Raw genomic sequence first — 25,722 nt, 5'->3', positions numbered from 1 at the left:
ATGAGAAAAACGTCAACCATAAAAATGGCAAAGAAGCAGCGAGGGAGTCAATAAAACAAAAGCAATCAAAGCAGGAAAAAAAATAAAGGGCTGTTTCAAACATTCTGCAATCGAGACCAAAACACACCACCCCCCTCTTTTCTCGCTCTTTGAACGGGGGGGGGGGGGGGGGGGGGGGGGGAAACGCGAGACACGACTTGTGTATGAATTGATATTACAGAAAACACAGTGTCGGGTAGAGGAACGGTTGTCAAACAGCAGCAGACACATTAAACAAAAGGGAGAGATGGGTTTCATTTGAAAGATGTAACTCTCCCTCGAACAGAAAGAAAAACACTCACTCTGCTGTTGTGACACTAAAACTTTCTAATTAATGGGTGTGACATTTCCACACATCCTGAGCCTCTTGTTTACAAAACGACAGCAGTTTAAAGGAGTCAGACACAACCGGTAATGTGAGGAATAAAAAACTGATCGCTTCTTTTTTTTATGAAATGAAATCTTTTGGGTGAATAAGCGTTGTAACGTGGAGAAACAGGGTTTCATTCCAACCAATACACTCCTTGATAATGAGAGTTGGGAAGTGAGGTGAGTGATGGAGAGACAGTGACGTCCAGCGCAGTCGACGTCTGGGTCACTGCAGCTTTTTTTCCCCCAGACACTATATACGTGTTTCAATAAATATACGTCTCTCCTGCTACCTCTATATATGTGTGTGTGTATGTGTGTGTTTTCACAGGCTTTCTGAGAAAATGGGGGAGTGTAGAGGGGAGAGGGAGGGGGGGGGGGAAAGAAAAACGATCTGCCTCCCCTCTCTGCAGTGCTGCAACCACTGGGTGTGTGCAAGTGTCTCGCTGTGTTTGCATGTGCCCCAACTACAGGGGCGCCACCAAGTGGTCAAAGCGATTCCCACGGTCATTTAGAGACGGGGAGAGGAAAGACTGATGCGCGAGGGGAAGAGGAGAGGGCGTGAATATTGAGCAGAGAGAGAGATGGATGAAAATATGGAGATGTAAACAGCTTGTGTTCGACTTCAAATGAAGCAACTCTGTCAAGAAGACGGAGACAGCGGCGACACCGGCGGTCTCTGCTGTGGCTCTAATTACCTGGCTGCACACAAGCTCTGCCACATGAAGACAATCAGTCACCTGTTCTCACGCACACACACGCACACACACACACACGCACACACACACTGTGCAAAGCTGTGTACTGACAAACACACTGGGAAAGAAACACAGGTTTGTTTGTACCTCTCCCTCAATCCTTGGGGGCCGGATGCTGGACAGGTGGATGGTCTTGTATTCCCCGGAGTTGAGCTTGACCACCATGGCGTCAGCATTTACCACCTGCATCACCTACAGGGACAGAGGAACAAAGGAGAGAAGGGGGTGGTTACGGTAAAAGCAGGAGGAAGGAGTTTTTGGAAATGTGATCGTCAAAATAAGAACATGTAAACCAGGTTGAAATTAATTTCAGGGTCCAAAAAACCTGTAAATCTTTGGCAGATATACCACCCCCCCCCTTGCATTGCATTTTGTTGAGTGAGTGAGCAGACGGACTGAAAGAAAGATGGGAAGTGAAGGAGCAGGTAAAGGATAAATGGAGAGGAAGAGATCTATTCAAAAAGGAGGAGGGAGAGTGACAGTGCAGATCGTGTGCCGTCACGAGCACAAGACACGGAGAGCGAGGTAAGAAAGAGTGATCCTTGAGTGACTGAGTAAGTAAGCGAGCCGAGTCGTCCCAGCGGGGCCGGCGAGGTTTTGGAGGACAGAGGGAGGACTTTCGCTATCTGGGGGATTGGCACCACTGGGGAGGGAGGGAGGGAGGGAGAGGAGAGGAGGAAGGAGACAGAGTGCAAAGAGGAAGCTCTAAAACACAAACAGCCCGTTAAAGACGGACTGATAGAGCATTACACGGCCCTCTGTCCAACAGCTGGCTGCCAGCACTCTGCTCTGGCGACCTTTACAAGTGTAAGCAAAGACACACAAATTTATGATTGGCATTTAAATGTTATTTCTCCGTGCGTCAAAAAGGTTAGCAGCCAACACAGGTACAGCTCAGGAGGATGCAGGTGGATGTTGAAACCCTACAGCTGGTGACTTAGGACCGAGACACAGTTGCTTTTAACTACGTGTGCATGTTTGTATAACGAATACTTTGCATATCCTGCGTGCGTTTGTTGCACAAGTTGAGCACGTCCTCAGAAATTAGTGCTACATTTCCAGCAAGAACATATATATCAAGTATACAAATTAATAGATTCACAAAGTTATGGTCACGTATGAAAGTCACATTTTATGGACTAAATTAATGAATATACCTTTTACTGTTAGGCTGTTTTTCTGTTTCTCTCTCTCTCAGTAAAAAACGTGCCTGGTCTCCAAACCAATTTTGTATTTTCAAACTTAAATAACTTACTGGATTGTCTCCCAACTGGTTAATACACTATTTTGTAATCAGCCTCTTCATTACTCTTTTATTTAAGGAAAATAAAGTAAATGCATATTGCCGTTTAAACAGCATCCAAAATTCATTTTTCAATATAAACAGTATATTTTGTTATTTAGTTAGAGGATTGATGAGTTGAGTTGTGTTTTGTGATCTGAGATAATGTCAATAAAGAAAACAAAGGATAAATAGCAGTGACTCGGCCCAGGCTCTGCTCAGTATGTGCATCAGTATGTGGCTCAGTATGTGGCTGTGCCCTCCCTAGTAAAAAAGACAGATTGGGGGTATAATGTGGCCGAGATGAAGGAGGCATCCAATCCCAGAGCCTTTAAGTAGGCTGCATGCAAGAGACTGGGAAATCAATCGCCCTACACATGTTGCCACCCACACGCGTATTAAATGGCCTTATCATCACTCGGGCTGCAGTTGGTATGTAGGCTGTGCTCAAGTCCTAAAAGTGAGAGCTGCAGGTCTGAGCCGTGTTTCAGGGCCTGTGTGGGTGGTTTTTATTTTTTTTTGTGGCCGACTGTGTGGTGGAAAAACAAAAAAACAAATATCCTTTGGTTTTTTTATCGAGTTCGAACCCATGTGATAGTGGGTGTTTGTGTGTGACAGACACAAATCCAGGTGTATTAGGCTCTTTGGGAGATTCATTACTCCGTGAAAACAAAATCAGACTGCCATTGCGCTTGCCACCAGAGAACAGAAATTAGACCGGCCCACATGCTAAATAGGCTGCCCACAACTGCAGCCAAAATACATCATATACTAATCACTGAGCTGAGTGGGAGGGATACAGAGACATAGGGAGCGGGGGGGGGGTGTAATGAGTAAGTGCGAGAGGGGGGGAAGCATGCATGCACACCAGCCTACACAAATTCACACTATAACAAGGTCGTTTTGTGGCCTGCCCGAGTAAGTAAAGTGCAAGAGAGGGAATGTGGCAGGAGCAGAGGAAAATGGCTCAGCGTTTACTGGCTAATTATCAGCCGGAGGAGGCGAAGGCGCAGGAGGACAGGATCAACGCACACACCAAGATGGAGCGAGCCAGAGAGGCGGCGTAATCTCTCGGCAAATATCACCGGAGCCGAGACAATGCACAAAAAAAAGGGAAGAGGTAAAAACAGATAAATAGAGCAAGAAGTCTGAGCAGAGTAGCTGCCACGAGGGCCGGGGCAGACGGAGGAGACAAACAGAGGAGCGCCGTGACTCACTGGTCTGATCCCACACTCCAGAGGTGGGGATCTACTGCCACCCTCTGCCCACGGCCGACATGACATCTGCAGTGGCCAAGATCAGTCACGGCACGAGGAGGATTCTTGGCGACCGTCGGGGAATGTTTGGGTTGTCAGCCGAATCCATTAAGTTGGTTCTAACCACGGGGCCAAGCGCGGGCTTAGCCAGGACTTACTCATTACTCAAGTCAGATCAACTCCTTCAAAGAGCAACACCTATGGCAGCGTTTCAGCCTCGGTGCCAGTGGACATGATTTCTCACCCAAATTACATGGTGTCACATAAACTAGTGGTGTGTTTGATGCTATGATAAACACCTCAAGCTGAAATCTAGCCACTGGAGGAGGGAAAAAAAAAAAAAATCGAGGATGATGAGGGTGTAATGCTGAAGGACACCATCCTGGGACAGGTACCAACCATCTAATCTACAGAACCTTTTTTAACTTTCTGCCTTTCCACTTGACTCATTTTAACTAGGGCACGGACCAATTTACCCTTTTCTCATCATCCTGACCTAAAAGTGACTTTTTCATTTCTTTTTAAAAACACGTCTGCCCTTGTTACCATGGTGTCAGATTTATTTTAACAGCCAAAGTACAATCTAAGCTTGTACAACCGTTTCCTTCTTCACCAATGTAGAGGTTTACTGCTAATTACGGAAAGGGATCTTCAATTGCACCTTTTCACTAAGTCCACCACAAAATATACATTCACCCGAATGTGAGGCACATAATTTAATTCTAATGCATATTATAGGAGGTGGGGAAATCAGAGCGGAGCGAGCGACGTGTACTGAATGCAAGACTTCACTTTGGAGCTATTTAAAAAGGAGTAATTGTTGTGTATTCTTAGTTTTATTCTGCTGTGTTCTTTTTCAGTCATGACTGTCAAACTAGATGACAGATGTTCTATTACATTCATTCTCTGTGTGTGTTTCTTTTTCTAAGTGTTTAACCATTCCTTTTACACAGCGATAGTGGCATACAGCTGTTAGAATACATTAAATAAGTTGTTTTGTTTTTTTTAATGCACTTGTATCAGACGTGTAGTCAGTATCGGCCAATATGCAAATTCCAGGTATCGGGGAAGGAAAACTGGTAAGAGAACATCTCAACCTCATGCAGACAGAGGGACGGTCTGACCGATTTTGAGACTGGCAGTTTTGTGCAGATTATTTCACTTAATCCATAATTTGGCAACCAAGAAATCAAGCATGCAGAAATACACCACAACACGTCATCTACCAGTGAACATATTTTGTATTTGAACCATTTGGGGCGGCTGTGGCTGAGGGGTAGAGCGGTCGTCCTCCAACCTGAAGGTCGGCAGTTCGATCCCCAGTCTTCCCCATCTGCATGCCGAAGTGTCCTTGGGCAAGATGCTGAACCCTGAATTGCCCCTCATAGAACAACAAAGTGCTGCTAATAGATGCACTGTATGAATGTGTGTGTGAATGGGTGAATGTAAAACTGTACTGTAAAGAGCTTTGAGTGGTCATCAAGACCAGAAAAGCGCTATATAAATACAAAACCATTTACCATTTACCATCGTATTCGGATGGATTGTGTGCAGCAGCAACAAAGGCTAGTGATGAGATGTTGGTGAGGAGGTTTACACCACGTCACCTTTTATCCATCACCTCGCAGGTTGATGGTTACCCAGGGGAGGGGAAGGGAGGAGGAGGAGAGAAGAAGAGGGGAGAGGAAGACTATTGGGACCTGGCCTACATCCGCATCTCCATTCCCCGCAGAGAAGGGAGGAGAGAGGGGCGAGACAGTCAAAAAGAAAGATGCGTCAGCAGGATTGACTAGTGGGGATTGGGCCTGGTTTGGCTCTCCACTCTACCCGTCACTCAGATAATAAGAAGTGAAAAGCGGAGTGGACAAGGAGAGGGGAGGAGTGTATGATGATGGGACTGATGGATAGCCCTCTGAGAGCCCGTGCAATGCAGCATTAGGTGGCGGCAAATGTCAGAGGGACGAGCAAGGGGGGGCGGCGACAGGCCTGTCCCATATCTACTTAGCTTTAAAGCGACTCAACTATTTGCAGGGTCAGCAAGACATTTTCCATCTCAAGTGCCGGTCACTTTTTTTTTTTAAAAAGGAAAGGTTTTTGGAGACACGTGGTGCTGCTGTCACTTCAGAGGCCTTCGAAAAACTTCTCAAACTGTCTCAGACCATCTCTGAATGTGGGCAGAGGGATCGGATCTCGGGACATATTTGGGCACGGTCCACTTGTGATTGGATCACACTGGATGGGGCCTCAGATCTCATTTATGTTCTTTTAAAAAATGATATTCTAAAGTGATGGTTAGTAAGAATGCTCGAGTGTGGCGTCCTCCTGAAAACAAACCGACGAATGAAGCAGCAGCTGACAGATAGCGAGCCTCCTCTGTGGCTCTTTCAGGGCGAGTTAAGTTGCAAAGGGAAAACAGGACAGAAAAGTCACGTATAGATCAAAAAAGCGCATCAAAGCTTAACTGGGGGCATCAACAGTGCAGCAAAAAAAAAAAGAGGACATGCGCAGTCGCAGGGATCTTGATTAGGTGTTTTTCTTTTTCTTCTGACTCTTACTGATCATGTCTTTTCATCCTTCATCCCTTAAGTCTCCCAGCACAAACTCACACTTTCACTTTCTTCTTTAACCCTCTACCTTTTATTTTGCAGCCTCTTTTTCATGCACCCTCCTGAGCGCACCGCCAAATACTCCCCCTCACCCCCCCACCACTGCCCACATCCAGCCTTCATTTATTGAAGGGGGGGGGGGGGGTTCAGAGAGATCCGAGAGCAGCTCACACTGATAATATAAATGTTTTATCCTTTCTCTAGCCCCTTCCCTCTGACTCAGGAAAAAATATACATACAGTTGCTTTTTGTGTGGGGGGGGGGGGGGGGAGCGCCTTCTTTATGTGTGTGCGGTTTATCAAATTCATTCTGTAAGCAGATTGCCAAAGCAACACCTTTTATGTTACCCCGCGGCTATCCATGAATTTTTCAGGGTCTTAAAGGTTCAGGGTCTGGAGGGAGCCAACGCAGACAAAAGACAAACTTTAGGGATATTAAACTTTTTTTTCTTTTTTTAAAACATTCCTAGAGAAATATAGACAAAATGAAGGGAAGAGTGGAGGGAAACTCAGAGGAGACCAGATTTAAAAACATAAAGCTGATGTTTTAAGGCTGGAGTTGCTTTTACTACGTTAAAGCGGCGGATCGGAACCCATAATGTGTCATCTCACCGTGACAATAAGGTTAGACTGTATTACCAAGATGTATCGAGGAGTCCATCTCACTGGATTTGAGCTAATGCATGCTGACAACTTGGAGGAAGTGCACTCCCCTGTACTTGATATTAAGGACACTTCCTTTCCCCCTGAGGCTCTGGCCAATAACCTCCAAAGCTAATATCTCCAGTTCTCGGCTGCTAGGGGTCGTTCTGTGCCACCGCTACAGCATACGCCAGCGATTTGGCCCTAATTTGACTGGGGAGTGCTTCAAGGTTTCTGTTAAGCATTCCTCTTCGTACCTTTAGCGAAGGGATTTTTCTTCTTTTTTTTTGTTTTTATTCAGTCGTGGGGGTTGCAAATGTGAAAATAAGAGGTGTCGGGAGGATATAATTCATTAGAGGGCGCAAAGTGGCTCTACTTTTTTGCTGCAGTGCTCGGGAGAAAATTGGAAATGCTGCGGTAGACATCGAGAGGTGGAAGCAAACGACCGGCTTCGCTTTAGCACTAATGCCGAGTCTTAGTCATACTGTATAATGTCTGCATGTCGTTGTTGAAAGTTTTATACTTTACTCCAGCTTTTTGTCTGTGATGCCTCTAGTGAGGACTTTCAATGGAAGCGAAGGCCATGTCCTGACCTGATAGATCTCATCCCAAGTGGACGGTTTGTTTGTCTGTTTACACCAGGTATTAAAATGCGTCCTCCCCGCTCTGTATGCAAATAATTATGTGTCATTTGTGTGTGTGCGAAAACCAAATTATGTTGTTTTCACCGAGTCGGACTTGGCAGATGTGTCCGATGACCGTGTTTGCATGTGTGTCGAGCGAGCGAGCCAGCAGGGACTGAATGAATGAGCGCAGCTGTGAGGGGAGATTTGACCAATTTAAAAAATCATTATGTGGTGATCAGGGATGATATTGTGACATGGCCACAAACAAATCAACCAATAGAAACTCAGTTTGGTGTCAAAATATGTTTGAACTGTAGCGATTCAGACCTGTGCAGACCAGCACCTTTTCTAATGAGACGCAGATAATAAAAACTACCTCAGGGCCTCACCTTGGCTACAAATTGTCTGTCCTTCAGGTCCAAGTTGGCTGTGGGCGCGACGTAGTCCTTCCAGATGCGGACCTTGCGCTCTTTAGCAGACCTGGCCAAGAACAAAACTCACATTAACATCAGCAGCAGTGGTAGTCCCGACCATTAGCCATATATTAGGAACATAAAAGAGCTTAATCGGGTGTCGAAAACATTATTCCTGAGGCTGGAAAAATGCTACAGAAGAGAAAGTGTCACTGCAGCAGAATGGAGTGAGATTGTTCAGTTCGAGTAGTGGTGGCATAAATCTCATTGCACATCGACTATCTAATTTCCACAAGTACTTACAATATTTCAAGAATCTGCATGTTCTCTAAGTATTCATCAGATCTTGCCATTTCCAGAAGGTAAAATAATGTAAAATAGGCTTCTCAAATATTCTATAAAAAAGGGACCTAACAAATATAAAGTTTTCAGTGGGCAGCTAATAGCTCTGCTGCAGCTACCCACCGTTCAGCAGCTCTGAGTTTCTCGGCTCCCTGGGTGTAAACGGCCATGGACCAGTCCACGCAGCGGGCGAATCCTTCCTTCAGCAGGAGCTCTGTGATGTTCCCGTTCTGGAAGAAAAGACGGTGACAGGGACAGACAAAAGATCAGTGGACAGGGGAAGAATTTAGACCAGACCGCCACAGCCCATCGACGATTCCTGCGTCCTACCGGGTGAAGGATGGTGCCCAATATGATCTGGTTGGGGCAGCTCTCCAGGACGATCTGAACGTCTCTCTGCAGAAGCCGGGACTCGGTGAAGAATCTGGCCTCTGCTGCAAACGGCTCTGGTGTCTCCCCGCCATCCGGTTCCCGCCTGAACGAGGGACACTGGAGAGGAAAGAATTACACAAAGACATTAACACAATAATACTTGTGCTGTGCCTCAATCATTAGGTATTTTACAAGCATTGGTAAATACTAAATTGAGTCCTGAAACAGATTATGAGAACCACTGCAAGACTAGCATGCAATTTGTCAATTCCCAGGAGTCAACCCTTTGTTCTGAGGTTTTCATGCACACACTTTGTACTTTTGATATAATCTGTTCGTTCTTTGTACTACTGTTATCCTCTTTTAACTGTCACGTCGCTTCACATCCTATCTGTATTCTCCTTTTGAGCGTGGCAAACCGCCAGACAGATAAACACAACAGGCGGCGGGAGCAGTCAAGCTTTTTGAACCACGAGAAAAAGAACACCTTGAAATGGATGTAATATCTTCAAGAGGGAGATGAAACAGATTAGTTATCTTGAATGATCCATTGGCAGAGCCGGACTTGGTGAAAGAGACGGATGGGGGAAATTTAGCGGGGGCGGACATGACACTGCGAGGACAAACACGGACTTAAAGAAGGGACGGTGCGTTCATTTATGTTAACTTCTTCTCGTTACTGAAGTCACTTGACTAATAGATTGAGTCAACAGTTTCCGTGGTTACCTTAACTCCAGACAGCATGACGGTGACCAGGTAGTGGTCGGGGAGCAGCAAGGCACGAACAACACTGCCGTCACGCACATGCTCGATGATGGCTGCAGGGGAGGAAGGACAACAGAATTAAGAAGTGATGGAGGCAGGAGAAGAAGAGCATCAGAGAAATCAAGCTCTAATATAACACTTGCTTGTTTGTTTATATGTGCTATAGCGGAAAATGCCAGGCGGGGATTGAAAGATTAGGCATCCGGGGTGAAACACAACAACACTTTCCGCAAATGTCAGGCAGGCCAGACTAATCATACCCTGAATTGATTTCACTTGTTCCAATGGTCCTTCTACCTGGGAAGATTGTCAGAGCATGTGTTCTCTTTTCACATGACGCTCGTTGGATTCAAAAGAATAATACCTGTGATCGTCTGACTGAACAGTGACACTGGAGTGTTTTTTTTTCCCTAGAGGATCGTTTGCTGGTACTCCTCAAAGAGGAGAATGTTACGGCCTCCTTGGCAGACTGTGTGATCCAATTCAACCAAAACGTCTCTTCATCAAACACTCACTAGTGTGGGGCTTCGAGGGGTCGCTGGGAAATAACACCTGAACCCGAATGGACGAACACAATCCAGTCACAAAGTAGAGTCCAATCAGAGGGCAAACAGGTTAGAGAGGTTCATTTTCAACTTCAAACTCTGGACTCATTTGTGAATATCACCTTAATAACTTAAAATCCTATTGACCCTAATTTTGAGCCCAGGACAATACGGCTAATACACTTCTTATTAGGCCGCCACCTTTCAAGCCTATTAAAGGTGAATTAGTTTGGTGGCCTGTCACTTTAAAGTTCTGACAGTGTTATATGCAGCATATCAAAATTTGAGGCAAGGTCATTTCTCTTGAAAAGCTTCTGAGGTGCGACATTGTATTTGTCCTTGAAAGCATATCACTCACCTGTTGCTTTGTGTGTACACCTTGTGTGCGTGCGTGCGTGCGTGCGTCTGCATAGGCAGATGTGAGAGAAATTGGTATTCAGCTTGTCGCAGCAACTCACCAGACTTTTAAAACCTCTCTGGCTGGACTGCTGCCTTCAATTCCGAAACAACCCTGACGGTCTCTCATGAATGGTAAGAACAAGAAATAAAGGAATGGCGAGGACAAAAACGAGGCCCTGCCCGGTTCATTTTCCCATTCAATTAAAGGGTAGTGAAATGAGCTGAGCTCCTGTTAACGACGGTCGTCTGGAAATGAATTGAGCGGCATATTACACCTCGGGTAGGTCAGAGATGAGAGACTGGGGGAATGAGCCAGCGAAGGGAGATACACCCTGAGCCATTACATGCCTGGAAGTTTAGAGTGAATAAACCTCAGGGAAATAACTGGATTTCTGAAATTTGGCTTTTATACGAAATAGATATAACATATATGGGTGTGTTTGTTTTCAGTGTATATACACCACTCCCAAATCCCTTACCGTTAATAGGTTTCTGGTGCAAGGAGTCGACGAAGTTGCGGGGATTCTCTATGGTGTATTTCATGTCCCGGATGGTGTGCGTGCCGCCGCCCTCGCTCCACTGGCCCTTCTTGGAAGACTTTGACTGGTCTTCCAATTCACACAGTCTGGCCTGGTCTGGACTGTTCACACAAATGAAGAGGGAAGTTAAAGACACAATAAAAGAAACACCACATTAAAACTCTACGGTACAATCGTTATGTTGCTCTCTACGTACTCAGTGAATCGAAGTTTTGCTGCTGTTTTTCCAACCAACTTTTTCTTTTTTTAAGTTGAACATTTTATTGCAGCCGAGTGAAACTGATACGGAAACTTAAACCACAGACGCTTTGGAAAACGAAAATGCAGTTAATGAACACAGCTGCACTGATGCTGTGCTAGTTCCAGTTGAAACGCCGCTCATAGCGAGGTTACAGTTCTATAACAGAGTCTCTGGGTGTCATAAAAGCGCCTTTAACAACCCACTTGAACAATAACACAGTTAGCTCGGCCTGTTAACAGGTTGCAGTTAATTTCACACCAGTCACAAAGGGGATGTGCGCCAAATCTAATGAGCAGAGAAGGTTTTGATTGTGGGGTCGCACCCCCTGTTAAGTTTAACATGCTCTGTTTCACATGGTCTACAGAAGCCCTGTTCCAATACGCAAATACAAGAATTACAACGTCTTGTGGGCAAAGTGAAACAAAACCATTTGTCGTGTTGGATTCATCACGGTACATAGACTTACAGCAGCGGTCTGAGCTCGTGTGTGCGGCTGAAGTGTCAGGGGATCTAAACTTAAACGTACTTAAGTGCTCCTTAAAAGAGCTGCAAGACTCCGGCTTTGTTGAACTAAGTGCCGGGTAAAGTGCTGCTCCTGAACAAACCACACTGTTGCTGGAGTGGCAAACCAGATGATCAGATTATAACTGCTTAAAGAGATCCATCTCAGCGTTCTGAGGAGCGACGATAACAGCGTTTGACGGCTCCTTCAAAAAGGGCAATCACGCAGCTGGCTACAAACGCCACAATCACGTCCACACTGGCTCTGTAAATGGTGCCGCCTGATGCTTTCTGAGGGCCCTTGTACAACTTTAATTATTCAGAACTTCAAATGGCCACCAGGCTTTTGTTTTAGCGAGAAGTTAATTCTACCCACTTGATGTGGGGGGGGAAGCGATGTTGACGCGAGATGTGGAAGTGAATGAAATGAATATTTCTACATCTTGCTGCCAAAAAATATGTTTTTACGCTTTGGAGAGGCAACAAAGTGGGGCTCAATTAAAATGCCACAACTTTTCCCTCCAGTAAAATGTCCAGAGAATGAGACCAGCCCACAGCGAGCGACTGGGAGTGTTGGCGACATTTCTAACAAATATCTCAGGATGAAAATTCAACACCAGCGATGATGTGCTGGAAACACAAAAACATGATTTCCACAGTAGAATATATACATCATGTCCTGCCTCCTGCATTTTCCTGTTGTTGTGAACACAATCACCTGCTGCATGAGTTCATGTCTGAAAACAGCAACACAAACACACAACCTGCTCTACAGTCGTTTTCCCTGCTGGGCTTGGCCTCGAGCTCACCTTCCCCTTTATGCTGATTTAACTAATAAACAGTTTCTTGCTTACTGGGCGACAATAGGCAAACTTTCTGTAAGAAGTCAATTGTGTTTAAGCTTCTTAGAATTTAAGTGCGAGACAATAACAGAGGGCTACAAAGAGCAGAGTGAGAGGCGCCAACAATGCAATCAAGGAAAGCAGACATTGTAAAGCCACGGAAATAAATGGAAAGAAACCCAGAAGCAGAGATTGATTTAGATACAGAAATAAATCCATGTGTGGAGGCAGATGATAGTGAACTTATCCATGCCTCTGAGCCGACTGGTTTCTTTCAATATGTCAGCAAATCCCTCCAACCGACATATGCGCTTCGAATCAAAACAGATATTGACGGGTAAGAAAGTGCAATAACTGAGCGAGACGAGGAAGGAAACTTTACACTTCTCGTATATGTGCACACACTGAAGGCTAAATCTTTCATCTGCAAAGTAAAGCACTTGAAATAGATACAAACTGTTGAAGCTTAGAGAACCGGTTTTACAACTCCCTGTTAACTTTGTACAGTATGGAAATGGTGCAGGAAGTCCTGTTCCCGTGTGGACTTGGACTGGAAAGGTTCCACTCCTGAGGGGCTTTCAGACACGAACTCCAGACGCAATGTTGTTGACATTGTCTGGCGTTCGCCTTTCACATATGAAGAATGCCGCAGGACATTGTTCAGGTCCGACACATTCACAACAACAGGAAAACATTTGGGTGAGAGGTGGCACCAGGCTGGAGCAGCAGGAGACAGGATCCAACGTAAAGATTCAGCTGCATAAAGAGCACATTTACCCCCAAAAGCCCCTTTTCCTGCTGTATTCTCACTCACTGACGTTTTCTGGACATTTCAGTCGGGAACTCAAAGTAAAAAATACTGAGAATGTGCCGAGCAACTGACTCAGACGTTTGCGTTCTCACATACAGCCCCTCCGGAAATGTCCAGACTTCACTGAAAGCAGTTTAGTGAGCGGCAATGCCCAAATGAGAGCAGTTCATCCCTTGAGATGTTTACACCTCTATATCAGCACTTCTCTGGATTAAAATGGCTCAAACGGTGGAGTTATAGAGCACAGTTCATGTCCATGTAAATACGTCTCCTCTGTTGAAACCCGGCTGTCTGTGGTTTTTTGTCAAATCGTCAACGGAAATGCGGCACCCGACCATTTCAGAGTCTACCCCCATCAGAGAAGTTTTCTGATTGAAAAACAGTCTGAGTAACAGAAACCAGGTCAGAGACGAGTCAGAAGATTGAAAAAATTCTGTCTTTTCACTTTTTCTCAAGACAGAAGAAAATCACAATTCTTTCAAACTTCACGTCGCCAGGAAACTGTGGGGGTTATTGCAGCTGAGTAGCAAGAGATTAAATTCTCTCCAAGTGTAACGTTGAAGTCAAGATTTGTGAGACACTTCCTGTTTGTTTCTTTTTTTGCTCTAAAAACATCCAAGGGGAACCAGCCCAGAAACATCTGGGCCTCAGCCTGCTCTGCTTCACTGCTCAACACTGGCCCCGGCTGTTAAATGCGTCGGTGAGCTGACCGCTTTCCCCTAGTCGCCGTCCGTTTCGGAGCACATGTTTAACTGCACTGTCCGAAAGCAATCATCGTTATCGCCGCCCACGTAATTATCACCACACTACAGTTGGTGCGATCAGCGTCGCCAGTCACGAGGGGTAATGATATTGGAGGCTTGGATCGTCGGGGGACAAACTGTGGCCTGAAGTCCTCACTGAGTAATGGGCCTCCCCCCTTTGGCTAAATGATGCCCACTTACTCTTAAAGCATCGTTTACATTAGCACTTGTTCTGGGCCAGTGCACAGGATGCTCAAAATGGGTCATTAGTGGCACAATATTCGCATCATCTCTGTTCATGTTGGAGGATACAAATGTAGCAGCACGAGTAAAATTGCTTGTAATGTGCAAACGCTGCCACTGGGGGGGCTATGCAGCACTTATAGAGTCATATAGAGAGCTGGGTGTGCGAGTGTATTTAGGGGATTAGCTCTTAAGGGCAATGTGGCAGAGAAGTGCTTCGGAGGGACCTTGTTGTTGTAGCAGCAGCAGCAGCAGCAGCAGGGTAATACTGCCACCATCTGGGACACATGGGCTTTATCTCAATTCTCTACAGTGCCCCAGCTGAAAACATATATTATCTCCCGCCACAGCTTATTAAGTGTTGTGCTGCTGTAAGCTTTTGCAAGCAGGAGATTAAATCAAGTTGCTGACAGTGATTTCCTCCTAATTCTGAGGAAACAAAACAAGCTTTGACGTCAAAAATGAATTCAAACCCCACGGACTAAGTCATGCCAACTATGTTATTATAGCATTAAAACAAACGTTATACAAACCTCAATCTGATTTCTAACAACAAGATCGCCCAAGGTCAGCACAATTTTTTTCCTAATCTCTAAAAGGTCATAATACCGTGCTAACATGTGCGGTCATTCAGTCGCCATGTAAAGCCTTTCAACAGATAGTAGCAGAGAGCATGAAGCTCGGACACAAACAACTCACTTGTTCCCTCTGATTCCTTCCCTGCGGACTGTGGCGAGGCCCTCGTTCACCAAAGACTCGGCGAGGTTCTCGCCTGTTGTGTCTAAAATGAGAGGGCAGAGAAAAGGAGTCATTATTATATTATTATCATTTCAGTTTATATCATTTAAAGTGTATTATTACCATATTCCAATATGGTTAGAATTACACGGCAAGTACTTCAGGTCAGCTAATTTTGACAGGAAAAAAGCCAATCATGAATCACTTTTTGCAAACTCAGTATTTTGATAGTGATCTCAAACCCAGAATTGCAAGTAAGCTGAAGTCAGTGATACTAACATTAGCACTGACTAGACTACACTAATAAAGGACAAACACATCTGTATTTTTTTCTCATCCATGATGTTTGTGGACATACTTCAGGGTCGGTTTGAGTTTATAAAGGTTCAATGGACTAGTGTGAGGAGACTTGACCCGAGACTGTCTGGGTCACACTGGGTTCAGACAAAACATTTGAAATAAATTTCAGGTCATGTTAATCACTGGGGCAACCAATAACTAAGGACCTTGGCTACAGGGTAACGCAAACTCAGGGCAGCTTATTTACTGGGGGTCGGGTTTCGGACACATAAAACAGACCAGTCAAGTTCAGGTCAGGCTCAGACAGAAATGCAACCTGAGCCGCCGGACCCGACAGTGGACTCACCTCTCCCCAGGTAGACCATGCCGTACTCTCTGCCCTGTGAGGTCTTGATTTCCACAGTGAAGCAAACTTCTTTGCCGATAAGCTTCTTCCGCAGGAACTCTCTGGCTTGAAAGGCCCACGGCTGCAACACAGACAGGAATATTAATGCGGACTCCCACATCATGATCCCATCGGGAGTTAATGGTGCAGTTTGACTCATCAGCAGCAGCAGAATTAAACAACTAAGCAGAGACATATTGCTGTTGTGACAAACGCAATCCTTCATTTTAGATGTGTATTGTGTGTAGTGAAAAAAAAAAGTTCCCATTAATGCAATAATTAGCAGCGTGATGATCATGTTAGGGAAAAGCTTCAGTGCTTTTTCACTGTGATATTATCTCTGTCAAAGCAAAGTATTCCTGTCAGCTGGTTTAAATGGAATTATCTTTTTTTTTTCATCTGATAAAGATAAAAAGCCATGACCATCTGTCAAAGCCTAATTGGAAAAAGTATTCAAAAACATAAACAGCAGACAGTCAAGTCGTGCAGATGTTAATCAATCCCCCCCAAAAAAGGAGATAATAGTCACATTTGGCTGCCTTGAATAAACTGATGATAAGAAAATGTCAAATTACATGAGCGATATCTCAAAGCCTCAAGTTGAACTGAGAGCCGACATGTTTATCTTAAGGCTTCATGGTTACTCAAACAAACATGGTCTGAATACAAATTCATACATAATTGTGGTATAACTGCTCAATCAAAAAGAGGATAGAAAAGTCAGGTGACAGTAAAATATCCCAATAGTAAAAAAAACTAGGACGTACACATCAGCATTCACCACCACATTGGAAATATCAGAGTGTGTGCTGGGGGGGGGCTACTTAGTAGGACCTTGTTCTGCCTTTGCCAAACACACACACAAATATAAACAAACAAACAGAAAGGGACTCACCTCATCGGGAGTGTCCTTGGTGTCGGGCTGGCCCTGAGCGGCTCGGCGGGCCATGGGCCCCGCTCGGATATTACTGAGATTGATCTGACGCTCCGGGGGCGGGCCGCCTCGAGGCTGGCCCCGCACAATGATAGCACAGCCCGACAAGACCTGGAGAGATGACAATAACAAAAAACTTGTCAGCTGGAGGAGATACTAGCCTGAGTTTCAATCAACAAAATGTGGGTCATATCTTTAAACACAAAAATGATTATGCAATACACCAGGAGCAGATACATGACCACAACACATCACCTGTGTTAGAGGGGGAAGTCAGAGGTGGCTTTCAGTTTTTATTTCCTCAGAGAGAGCTCTCTCTCTCTCTCTCTCTCTCTCCTCTCTCTCCTCTCTCTCTCTCTCTCTCCTCTCTCTCTCTCTCTCCTCTCTCTCTCTCTCTCTCTCTCTCTCTCTCTCTCTCTCTCTCTCTCTCTCTCTCTCTCTCTCTCTCTCTCTCTTCTCTCTCTCTCCTCTCTCTCTCTCTCTCTCTCCTCTCTCTCTCTCTCGTGTGTGTGTTTTAAATAGGTAAATAAAGTCACTTTAAGCCCCTAACTCCTGTGGGGAGTGAGCTTCAAATTAGCTGAGTCTTGAGGGTGGAACAGGAAAACAGCTCGAAACTATTACAGCTGTGGAGACAGAAAGCAACTTCTGCCAGACGTTGCCGTGGTGACAGTCTGTCATTCAAACGCAGAACGAGATCACGCCAACTGATAGCATGGCTAAATACAAACAAAAAAAATAAATAGATAACCTACTCTTGGGTTTGACAACCGTGGCATTTACCACGAATCTGAGCAAACACCTTTTATCTGCGAACTCTCCAGAGTGTCTGCAGGGAGCATCACTGAGGGCTGTTGATCTAAGATGTGGACAAGATAAAACTCTTCATCATATCAGCACTTGTTCACCCACTGACTGACTGGGTTCCCACAAGTGTGAGCTCAGCAGGAAGGTTCCTGGATCTTTTGAATGCCAACTAGGCATGGAAAAAAAAAAAAGAAAAAGAGGGACTACCCTCCTTTCTGTGTTTACAAAACGGACCACGTTCAACTTGGAATGTACCACAAGGCTTTGCAAGACTCTACATCACGTTTCTCGAAGCAGAGACAAGACTGTATTAGATGTGGGTTCTACTACATTACAAGATTATTTACATTGTGTGCAAAATCATTTAAAATCTGGAGAAAGCAAAGATTCAATCTGCTAACATATAAACTCTGACTTTAGTGCACTAAAGATAAGCTTTAATGATCTTCACAAACCCCCTCAGCTCCTTGGTGATTAAACCCACAAGAGAGTCACACACACACACACCACATACACACACACACACACACACACACACACACACACACACACACACACACACACACACACACACACACACACACACACACACACACACACACACACACACACACACACACACACACACACACACACACACACGATGTCAACCTGTTTACAGCAGCTAGCACACTTCTAAAAACAGCCCATCTTCAAATGCCTGGAGACGAGTGTGGTTGGGTGTGTTGAGTAGGTTCCCTGGTGAAGTGCACGCCGACGAGGAGCACGAGAGACAGAATGTAACACGACTGAGGCCCGGGCGATGTGGCCAAAAATTATATAAAAAGGATAAAGATTTTCATATCAGTCGATATTGATAATTATAAGAATAAATGTCACATTGTTGTTTAAGTTTCAAGACAGATTTTTCCCACTGAGTGAAGGTTGTGAGTTTAATCTCTTCTTTAGGAGCAGAGATTTACAAAACAGCAAAACACTTCAAATCAATTCTGTGTTATTCCTCCTCACTGTGCTGATTGATTGATTGATTGATTGGACTTTTGTGATATTGCTGTTGATGAAAATGACATTGTGGTAATGGTTGATATTGTCGTTGGAGCCGTACGTGTAAAACCAGATAACTGATTTAAATCTGCGCGTTTCAATGTGTTAAACTGGGATTTAAAAATAATGTTTAAGCCTTATTTAATCAAATCAGTTCATAGAAAAATCAGATTCTACAAACAGAACTTGCTTATAAATATTGATATTGTGGGTAAAAGGCTGTACACTAGGAATATACAGTTTCCCTGTGTCAACTATGATCAGTGAAGTTCCCTTAAGGCCACATTAACAACTCCTCTCAGATATGACAAACTGACACATTAACCATATCACAAGTCTGCCAGACTGTCAGCATTACTGCTTATGCTTATCTGTATTTGATTTATATTTTTGATATCTGTCTAGTATTTTTAGTTTCACTCTTGCACTGTTCTAAATACACTTACGTCTGCTGAACCATATTATTACAGGCTGTTAGTCTAATGCTAAACTTTGTATAACTTCAGTTATTTATCTTTAAATCTGTATATATATATATATATATATATGGCTTCAATACTCTGTTACTTGTGTCTTTCAGTCACCTCATACTTAAACGTTTTGTATTGTCAGTATCTCCATTAGCACAGTACTTCTTTAAAGTGACAGCTTGGTGCCTTCTCATGTCAGACAGGGGGGGAACTTCCACAGGTTAAACCAGGTAACCGTGCAAATGCATTCAACGAGAACAGTGTGTGCTTGCTCTATCTGGGAGGGTGAAGATGACCTTTCCCTGGGCTCTGATCCGAGTTTGCCTGGAGGGAAGGTGAAGTAACAGGAGCAGAGGCTGCACACAGCCAACACGAGTGGGAGATTATATGGGGGGGAAGAAAGCTTGGAGCTACGTGTCAGTTTCCTGTGGTCGCTCTGCACACGGAGGAAACCCAGCCAGCGACTGGGAAGCTCTGACACACATTAACCAGCTCCACCATGACACCCTGGACTTCCTCGATTTCATAATCACAACAACCAGCGTTTTAAATAAGTCACAACGGGGGGAAACTCTAGGAGGGGGGTAAAAGTAGACAATGTTAGCTTTCAGGCTAGGTGGCTAAGCGCTGATTTGCAATAAGCTTTAATCAATTGAATGATTGACTGATCCCGTTTGTGCAAACGTTGTAAAAATCCAGTAAACTCTGCGACGCGTCAGACCAAAAACTTTGTTCACACAAGTTGCAGGACAAGTGACTGCTAACAGCTAGTTAGCATTGCTAGCATGGGAACCTGAACATCTGTTGACGTTGCACTAGCCGAGTCCCTGCCTGACATTAGTGTCCGGCGAGTTTAAACAGTTCGTAAATGGGAATAAAGTTGCTCTCGGGACACTGGGCTCATCGGACTTCCTGTCAAACTGTCAGTTTAAGTTGCCACCAGCAGGATATCAGGATAGCTCGCATGTGCTAATGTCAATCCAGCTCATTAGCAGGGGGAGCTAAGTCAGTAGCAGGCTAGCTAGCCCCGGGTTTAGCCGACATGCTGCCGGGTGAGGTGACCGTTCACTGACAGTTGTTAGAGACCCGATGTCAACACCCGCTTTCAGCACAAAAGTGGATTTAAACCGCCACGTTAGCTCAGAGGAAGTTGCTTTAGCCTCCATTAGCCCTCCCTGGCTAACGAAGCTAACTGGCTGTGTGTGTCCCCCCCCCACATCCTCATGGTTTCCTACCATCTTCACGATCCCCCGCTGCAGATGAGCAGACGGAGCGGGGGCCGCCTGAGCTGGTGCCGAAACAGATGCCATGTCCGCCGGGTAGAGGAGTAACGCCGTTGAGGGGGTGACCAGGTGAGGGAGCAGGGACCCTGAAGTGAGTGACTGTTCTACGGGAAGCCAAGAGAGAAAAAGGGCTGAGCGCCGATCAACACACACGTTATACCGGAAACACGCTCTGCCATGCGTACACACAGCAGTGCGAGCGCTTCCGGGTCCGACGGGCAGAAATGAATGGGAGTGGACGGCGCCGCTTCACGAGCGCGTAGGAAAATTGAAATAAAGACTTCCGGAGCAGGAGCTGCGACACGTCAGCATAGCGTTAACCCGGCTCACGCTGCCTTCACGGCCCGCCGGAGATCTGGGCTTCACACCACAGAAGATACATAATGAGTGTGAGCTGCAGAACCTGCCTGGGAATTAACAGCTTTTTAAGGTTTCTTTAGTCTCAGAGTAATTCAGTCATAGTTATCAGCATAATTACTAATAAATAGTCAGAATTAACTGTTGATAGTTAATTCGGCTTAATTAATTTTACAAAATGTAAAAGAATATGGGCTGTACACTGTACTCTAGATTACATAAGTATTATTCACTCCATGGGACGTCCTGTAAAACCTGTTTTCATAAGTGAAGATTTTAATATAGTAATAAGGTATAATATAACATCATATTTCCCTAAATATTTTGGGGGAAAAAACAATTATTTTCATATATAAACTTGTATTCACTACATGGAAATAGAAATTGTATTATTTATTATGCAGTATCACATATATTACCCCCAAATTGTGACAAAGTATAAATGTGGCATAAGTCTCCATAAATAAATACAATGTCATTCAGGGCTTTTAGAGCAGAGACCATGTGTAAATGTTGTTTGATGATAATCATAATGTTGTTTAAAATAAATAAGATTTAAAAAAATATGCATGATGTTTAACATTTTATTGCTTTTTCTATTTATTGTTTTTTTAATTAAATGAATTTACCCTATTCTCCTGCATAATTTCTCTGCCCCTGCAGCACAGGACTTTAAGCCTTAAAATCAAATAAACCACATAGGATATAATTTTAGCTTTGATATTCTACTTTATATGATTTGTAATATTACACAAGCAAAACACCAAACACAAACAAACACACACATGCTGGTGTTCAGGCCAGTTTACAGGTAAAAAAAAGTTTTCTACAACACTTTAATCTAACGTGTAGATTTTTATTATAGCAGATTTGTTTGACCTGTTAAAGCAGTAAAAGCTGTGTACGTTCACTTGAATCAAGCATTTGTCAATGGCAGATCACCTGTGACATCATCAGTGAAAATAAATGGGGGGAGTTAGGGTCACGGTTGGGGTCTTCAGACTTTCACATTCAACAGACAGAGGTTCACACATTAAAATGTGTGTTTGTCACATCTGTGCCATTATGAAAGGGTAGCGTCTTCAACACGGTTTCCATGGTAACAGCAAGTGCAGTTTAAAATAGATTTAGGGTTCATCTGATAATAGTTTATTGACATTTTCTGAACGAGCATTTGTCGTGACCCCAACACAAGCTCCTGCCCCACAAAACATCACTTGCTGTTACCATGGTAACAATGTTTAAGACCCTGCATGATGACAGACTTTATTTTTATCATCCAACAATCATACATCAGATGAAAAATGAAAATGTTTTGCTTGTTCTGCAGCTCCCACGTGTGACTGTGGGTAGAACTGTGAGTGGGAAACAGTCAGAGAACATTAGGGCTCTGGGGACCTTCTCTAAATATTTGCCAAACCTTGTAATGTTTTCATGTATCGTGAATCTTTTAATGCTCAGACGTGAATTCCCAAAAGGGGCCACTCGTAATGACCTCCATTAACTGTGTGTGTGTGTGTGTGTGAGAGAGAGAGAGAGAGAGAGAGAGAGAGAGAGAGAGAGAGAGAGAGAGAGAGAGAGAGAGAGAGAGAGAGAGAGAGAGAGAGACAGCGCAAACACACACAAAGACAAAAGTAATTTACTTTTTGAATTTATCCATGTGATACTGAAATTCTCTACAGGCCTAACATCTCCTGTGTATTTCATATCCAGCAGGTTTATTATTGTGTTTTATTGTTATAAATAAACCCCCTATCCCCCTCCACCATCTCTATATTCATTCTGCAAATTATAGTGGTTTACATGTATAAGTACATAATCTGTATGATATGAGTGGAATTTAAATGTGAGGCAATATCGCCCTCTGGGTGTCATATCACACTGGTAGAGTTACGTGACTTGACATTTGGACTTGTTTTGTATGTTTTATAGGTTTGGATGCAGCCAGTCAGTGGTTGTGACGTGGATTTTGATTTGATTCTCAACAATCAAACATCACCCATATACTTAATATTATTGTAACTTATATTTATGAACCATAATTCAAATGGAAAATGACCAGAACATCCCTTGATTTAATTCAACAGATTTAAAATTGAATTAGCTACTCACATAAATATTGAAGCTGCTCCAGGAGAGAGGCTGGCATCATGATCTCACCTGAGAGGGAAACAAGAAAGTAAAAGATCGTGGTTTACATTAAATACACAACCAGATGATTGTCAGACTGGAGAAAATAATAAAATGAAAGACCTTACACCTTTCTCACATTCTTGTACAAAAGGAACGTTCAAATTAAGGAGAGGGATTTTCACCACTCGGTTATCTCCTTACATCGTGGTGCGTAAAGTCTGACAAGAAAAAAATAATTTGTTATTAACTAAATCTTCCTCCTCAACAAAATCCAACAACGCATCTGAAAGCAGGAACATCAGAGGCCTGATTTGCATTTAATGCGTTTTCACCTGTTTGGCATCTTTTATCTGAGAGTCAGTGGGCAGCAGCAGAAACGAGGATTCACGCAAACTTTCATTTTAAAAGTAAAAGCAGAACGACGAGGAATGTTTTCGTGAGTAATGTAAAACTCACGTATGAATAAGAAATGTGCCGATTAACAACATTTGAAGACAGTTAGAAATTAAATTACAAAGCCTTTTAAAATGTGTTTTTTTTTCGTTTATAAGACTTGTACTGATGGTTCAAGACGATGTTGTAAAATTTGGTTATGTTGGACATTAAGTATGGAAATCACATCCATCTATTTTAAATAATAATTGATCAAATTTTGAATTCTTACCTTTTATTTTAGGTAAATAAAGTGAAAACATACACCAGTTATATTCAGGTCACACTCTTTTACATTTGTAAATACAGTTATACACGTTTAAAATCAAATTGCGTGTTTAGACAGACAATTGTTGTGGCGCAGCTTCCTGTTGAAATCGGCACATTAGACTTCGGTCATTAGAATGATTAAAAGTATCTCTATATAATAAAAGACTAAAACTTTCGTGTGCGTAAATAGAAAAAAGAAAAACATTCACTAGACTAAAAATAGAAAACATGACCGTCTCATGAATCTATTTGCTGGCTCATTACATTATTTGCTGGTCCCTGCTCCCCGTTGCGCACAAGGCAGCTCGGTGCGCAACGGAGAGGTTTTGGAAACGTTTTTACGCGGCCGAATTATTCTGCATTTTTACACTTCAGGACAGATTATAACGCGGATACGTGTAATTTACACCCAAAGCAAACACACAGGATTTGTAATTACGAAGCACAGTTTGTTCTGGGACATGATTTTAGCTTCTTAAACTCCCGCCCCTTCCTTTTGGCGAGCCCACATGAACATTTACGCACCACGAATATGCGGCGCTGTCTCAACAACACAACCAAAGTACTTTAATCCACCTCGTTTGGCACACGCTGTACGTGCAATAAACTACTATAAATCAATGAGCACGTAAACTGCCCGGTAATAAATTAAAAAAAGCTCGTCTTATTTGTCCTTTGACTCGGTTGGCAAGGAGACGATGGTGTCCAAAAATGGCTGTCCTCTATCTAACCTGGCTGATTGTACACACAGAGTATTATTGTCCTCCCACTCATGGTTAATGTATAATTTGGGCCATATGGCATTTTAAAATGTGGGCCTTTATTTCGGTGGCACTTCGATCTGTGTGGACCCAACTAATGATATTCAATTAGTCATTAAACAGACCAAAGGACGAGGCTCGCGTGGGGTTTTCACATGGGCTAATATTTGCTCGTCAAATATTTCCCTTCGAAACGTTTACAACGCATTTTTATCTTGCTGGCTGCCCAGGGAACATCTGTGAGGGTTATTTTAGCCTCCCTCTCTTGGACACACCAGGTCCCCCAATTGGCCACATCCGTGCGCCCATGCACGAGTCTATTTGTTCACGTTGTGAAAGAAAATGTAATAAAGGGAGAGAGCGCAATGGATTTATGATTTATCAAAAGCACTTTACCATATGGCAGTCGTCATCGGAGCAGATTTCCAAATGTTTGTTTTATGGAAGTGGAGCAGAGAGGCTTTTTAATCGGTGCCACTTCACCTGGGAGAGGATGCTCGAGTCACGTGACCACCATGCCCCCCCCACCCCCACCCCCCCTGAAGGATGGGGAACAAAGCAGATTGGATTATTCATGTTTTTTTTAAATACAGAAATGTTTACTGTCATTGTGGCAGCACAACAAGCTCAGAAGCAGAAAACTTGAGGACTGGATTGGGCACTGCATGTTTCCCCCCCCCCCCCCCCCCCCCCCAATATCTGTCTGCCTGAGAGTGGAGGCAGCCTCTGCGCAAAAGGAAACCAGCCTGGATTCCCTAACGTCAATATTACAGTCATGCAATGCAGATTACAGCAACACAGAGACATTGTATTTACTTGAGACACAATCTATATTAATTCAGAAGTGGAAATATGTATGTCATGGCACTGCAGGAAATGTGCCAAAGCCTAAAATCTCTAATCAGGGGCCACAAATTCAAGTATCTGGTGCAGCAGATGTCTGAATATGCCTCCAAAACAAGACGGTGCAAAGATAATGAAAACATTTCTTATTAATAGACACAATTAATCTTATTTGGCCTTTAGTAATCGAATTCATGCATTTCAGAGAGAGCCAGAATTCTGTTATTTCGGATTTATTCTATTATTTAATATTTTATGGGGAGACCACCTCCATGCTGGACTTGGGGTTAAAGCAGTTTCTCTCTGCATCGTGAATCCCCACGACTCAGTCTCATCTTCTGCCCGTCGCTCAAGTCAAACTGCTGCACTTGCTTTTGGAAATTTCCTGGAAGAAATTAAAAGTGGAATGAAAACTGGCACATTGGTTCACATGTATGTTGTATGTTTATTTAAGAAAATACATTTGGGGACTATATCAAGATGTAAAGCTGGTGTTTGTGCACATTCACTTCCAGGCATTGTTGACACTTCTGGTAACAGGTCGCCGCGTCAGGCTGAGCTCTGCGGGCCTATAAATGTCTGCGGAGGCGCGTCAGTCCTTCACTGTCAGTCAGCAGAGGCGCACGGACTTTCCA

At 43.8% G+C, this 25,722-nt stretch overlaps 1 protein-coding gene across 1 annotated transcript in view; it reads right to left on the bottom strand.

Moving 5' to 3' along the window:
- Positions 1-20,509, bottom strand: part of snd1 (staphylococcal nuclease and tudor domain containing 1) — a 173,945-nt gene extending 153,436 nt beyond the window's left edge. Inside the window, 10 exon segments of the mRNA XM_034579091.1 lie at positions 1,254-1,358; positions 7,967-8,057; positions 8,456-8,562; positions 8,663-8,821; positions 9,431-9,522; positions 10,893-11,053; positions 15,033-15,114; positions 15,718-15,838; positions 16,652-16,801; positions 20,244-20,509. Coding sequence (XP_034434982.1) covers positions 1,254-1,358; positions 7,967-8,057; positions 8,456-8,562; positions 8,663-8,821; positions 9,431-9,522; positions 10,893-11,053; positions 15,033-15,114; positions 15,718-15,838; positions 16,652-16,801; positions 20,244-20,318 — 1,143 coding nt within the window. The 5' untranslated portion in view covers positions 20,319-20,509.
- Between the last annotated feature and the right edge of the window lie 5,213 nt (positions 20,510-25,722).

Source organism: Hippoglossus hippoglossus, chromosome 23, assembly GCF_009819705.1.
Source record: "Hippoglossus hippoglossus isolate fHipHip1 chromosome 23, fHipHip1.pri, whole genome shotgun sequence".
NCBI lineage: Eukaryota > Metazoa > Chordata > Actinopteri > Pleuronectiformes > Pleuronectidae > Hippoglossus > Hippoglossus hippoglossus.
Note: the sequence above shows the minus strand (reverse complement) of the source record. Positions and strands in the feature narration are given on the sequence as shown.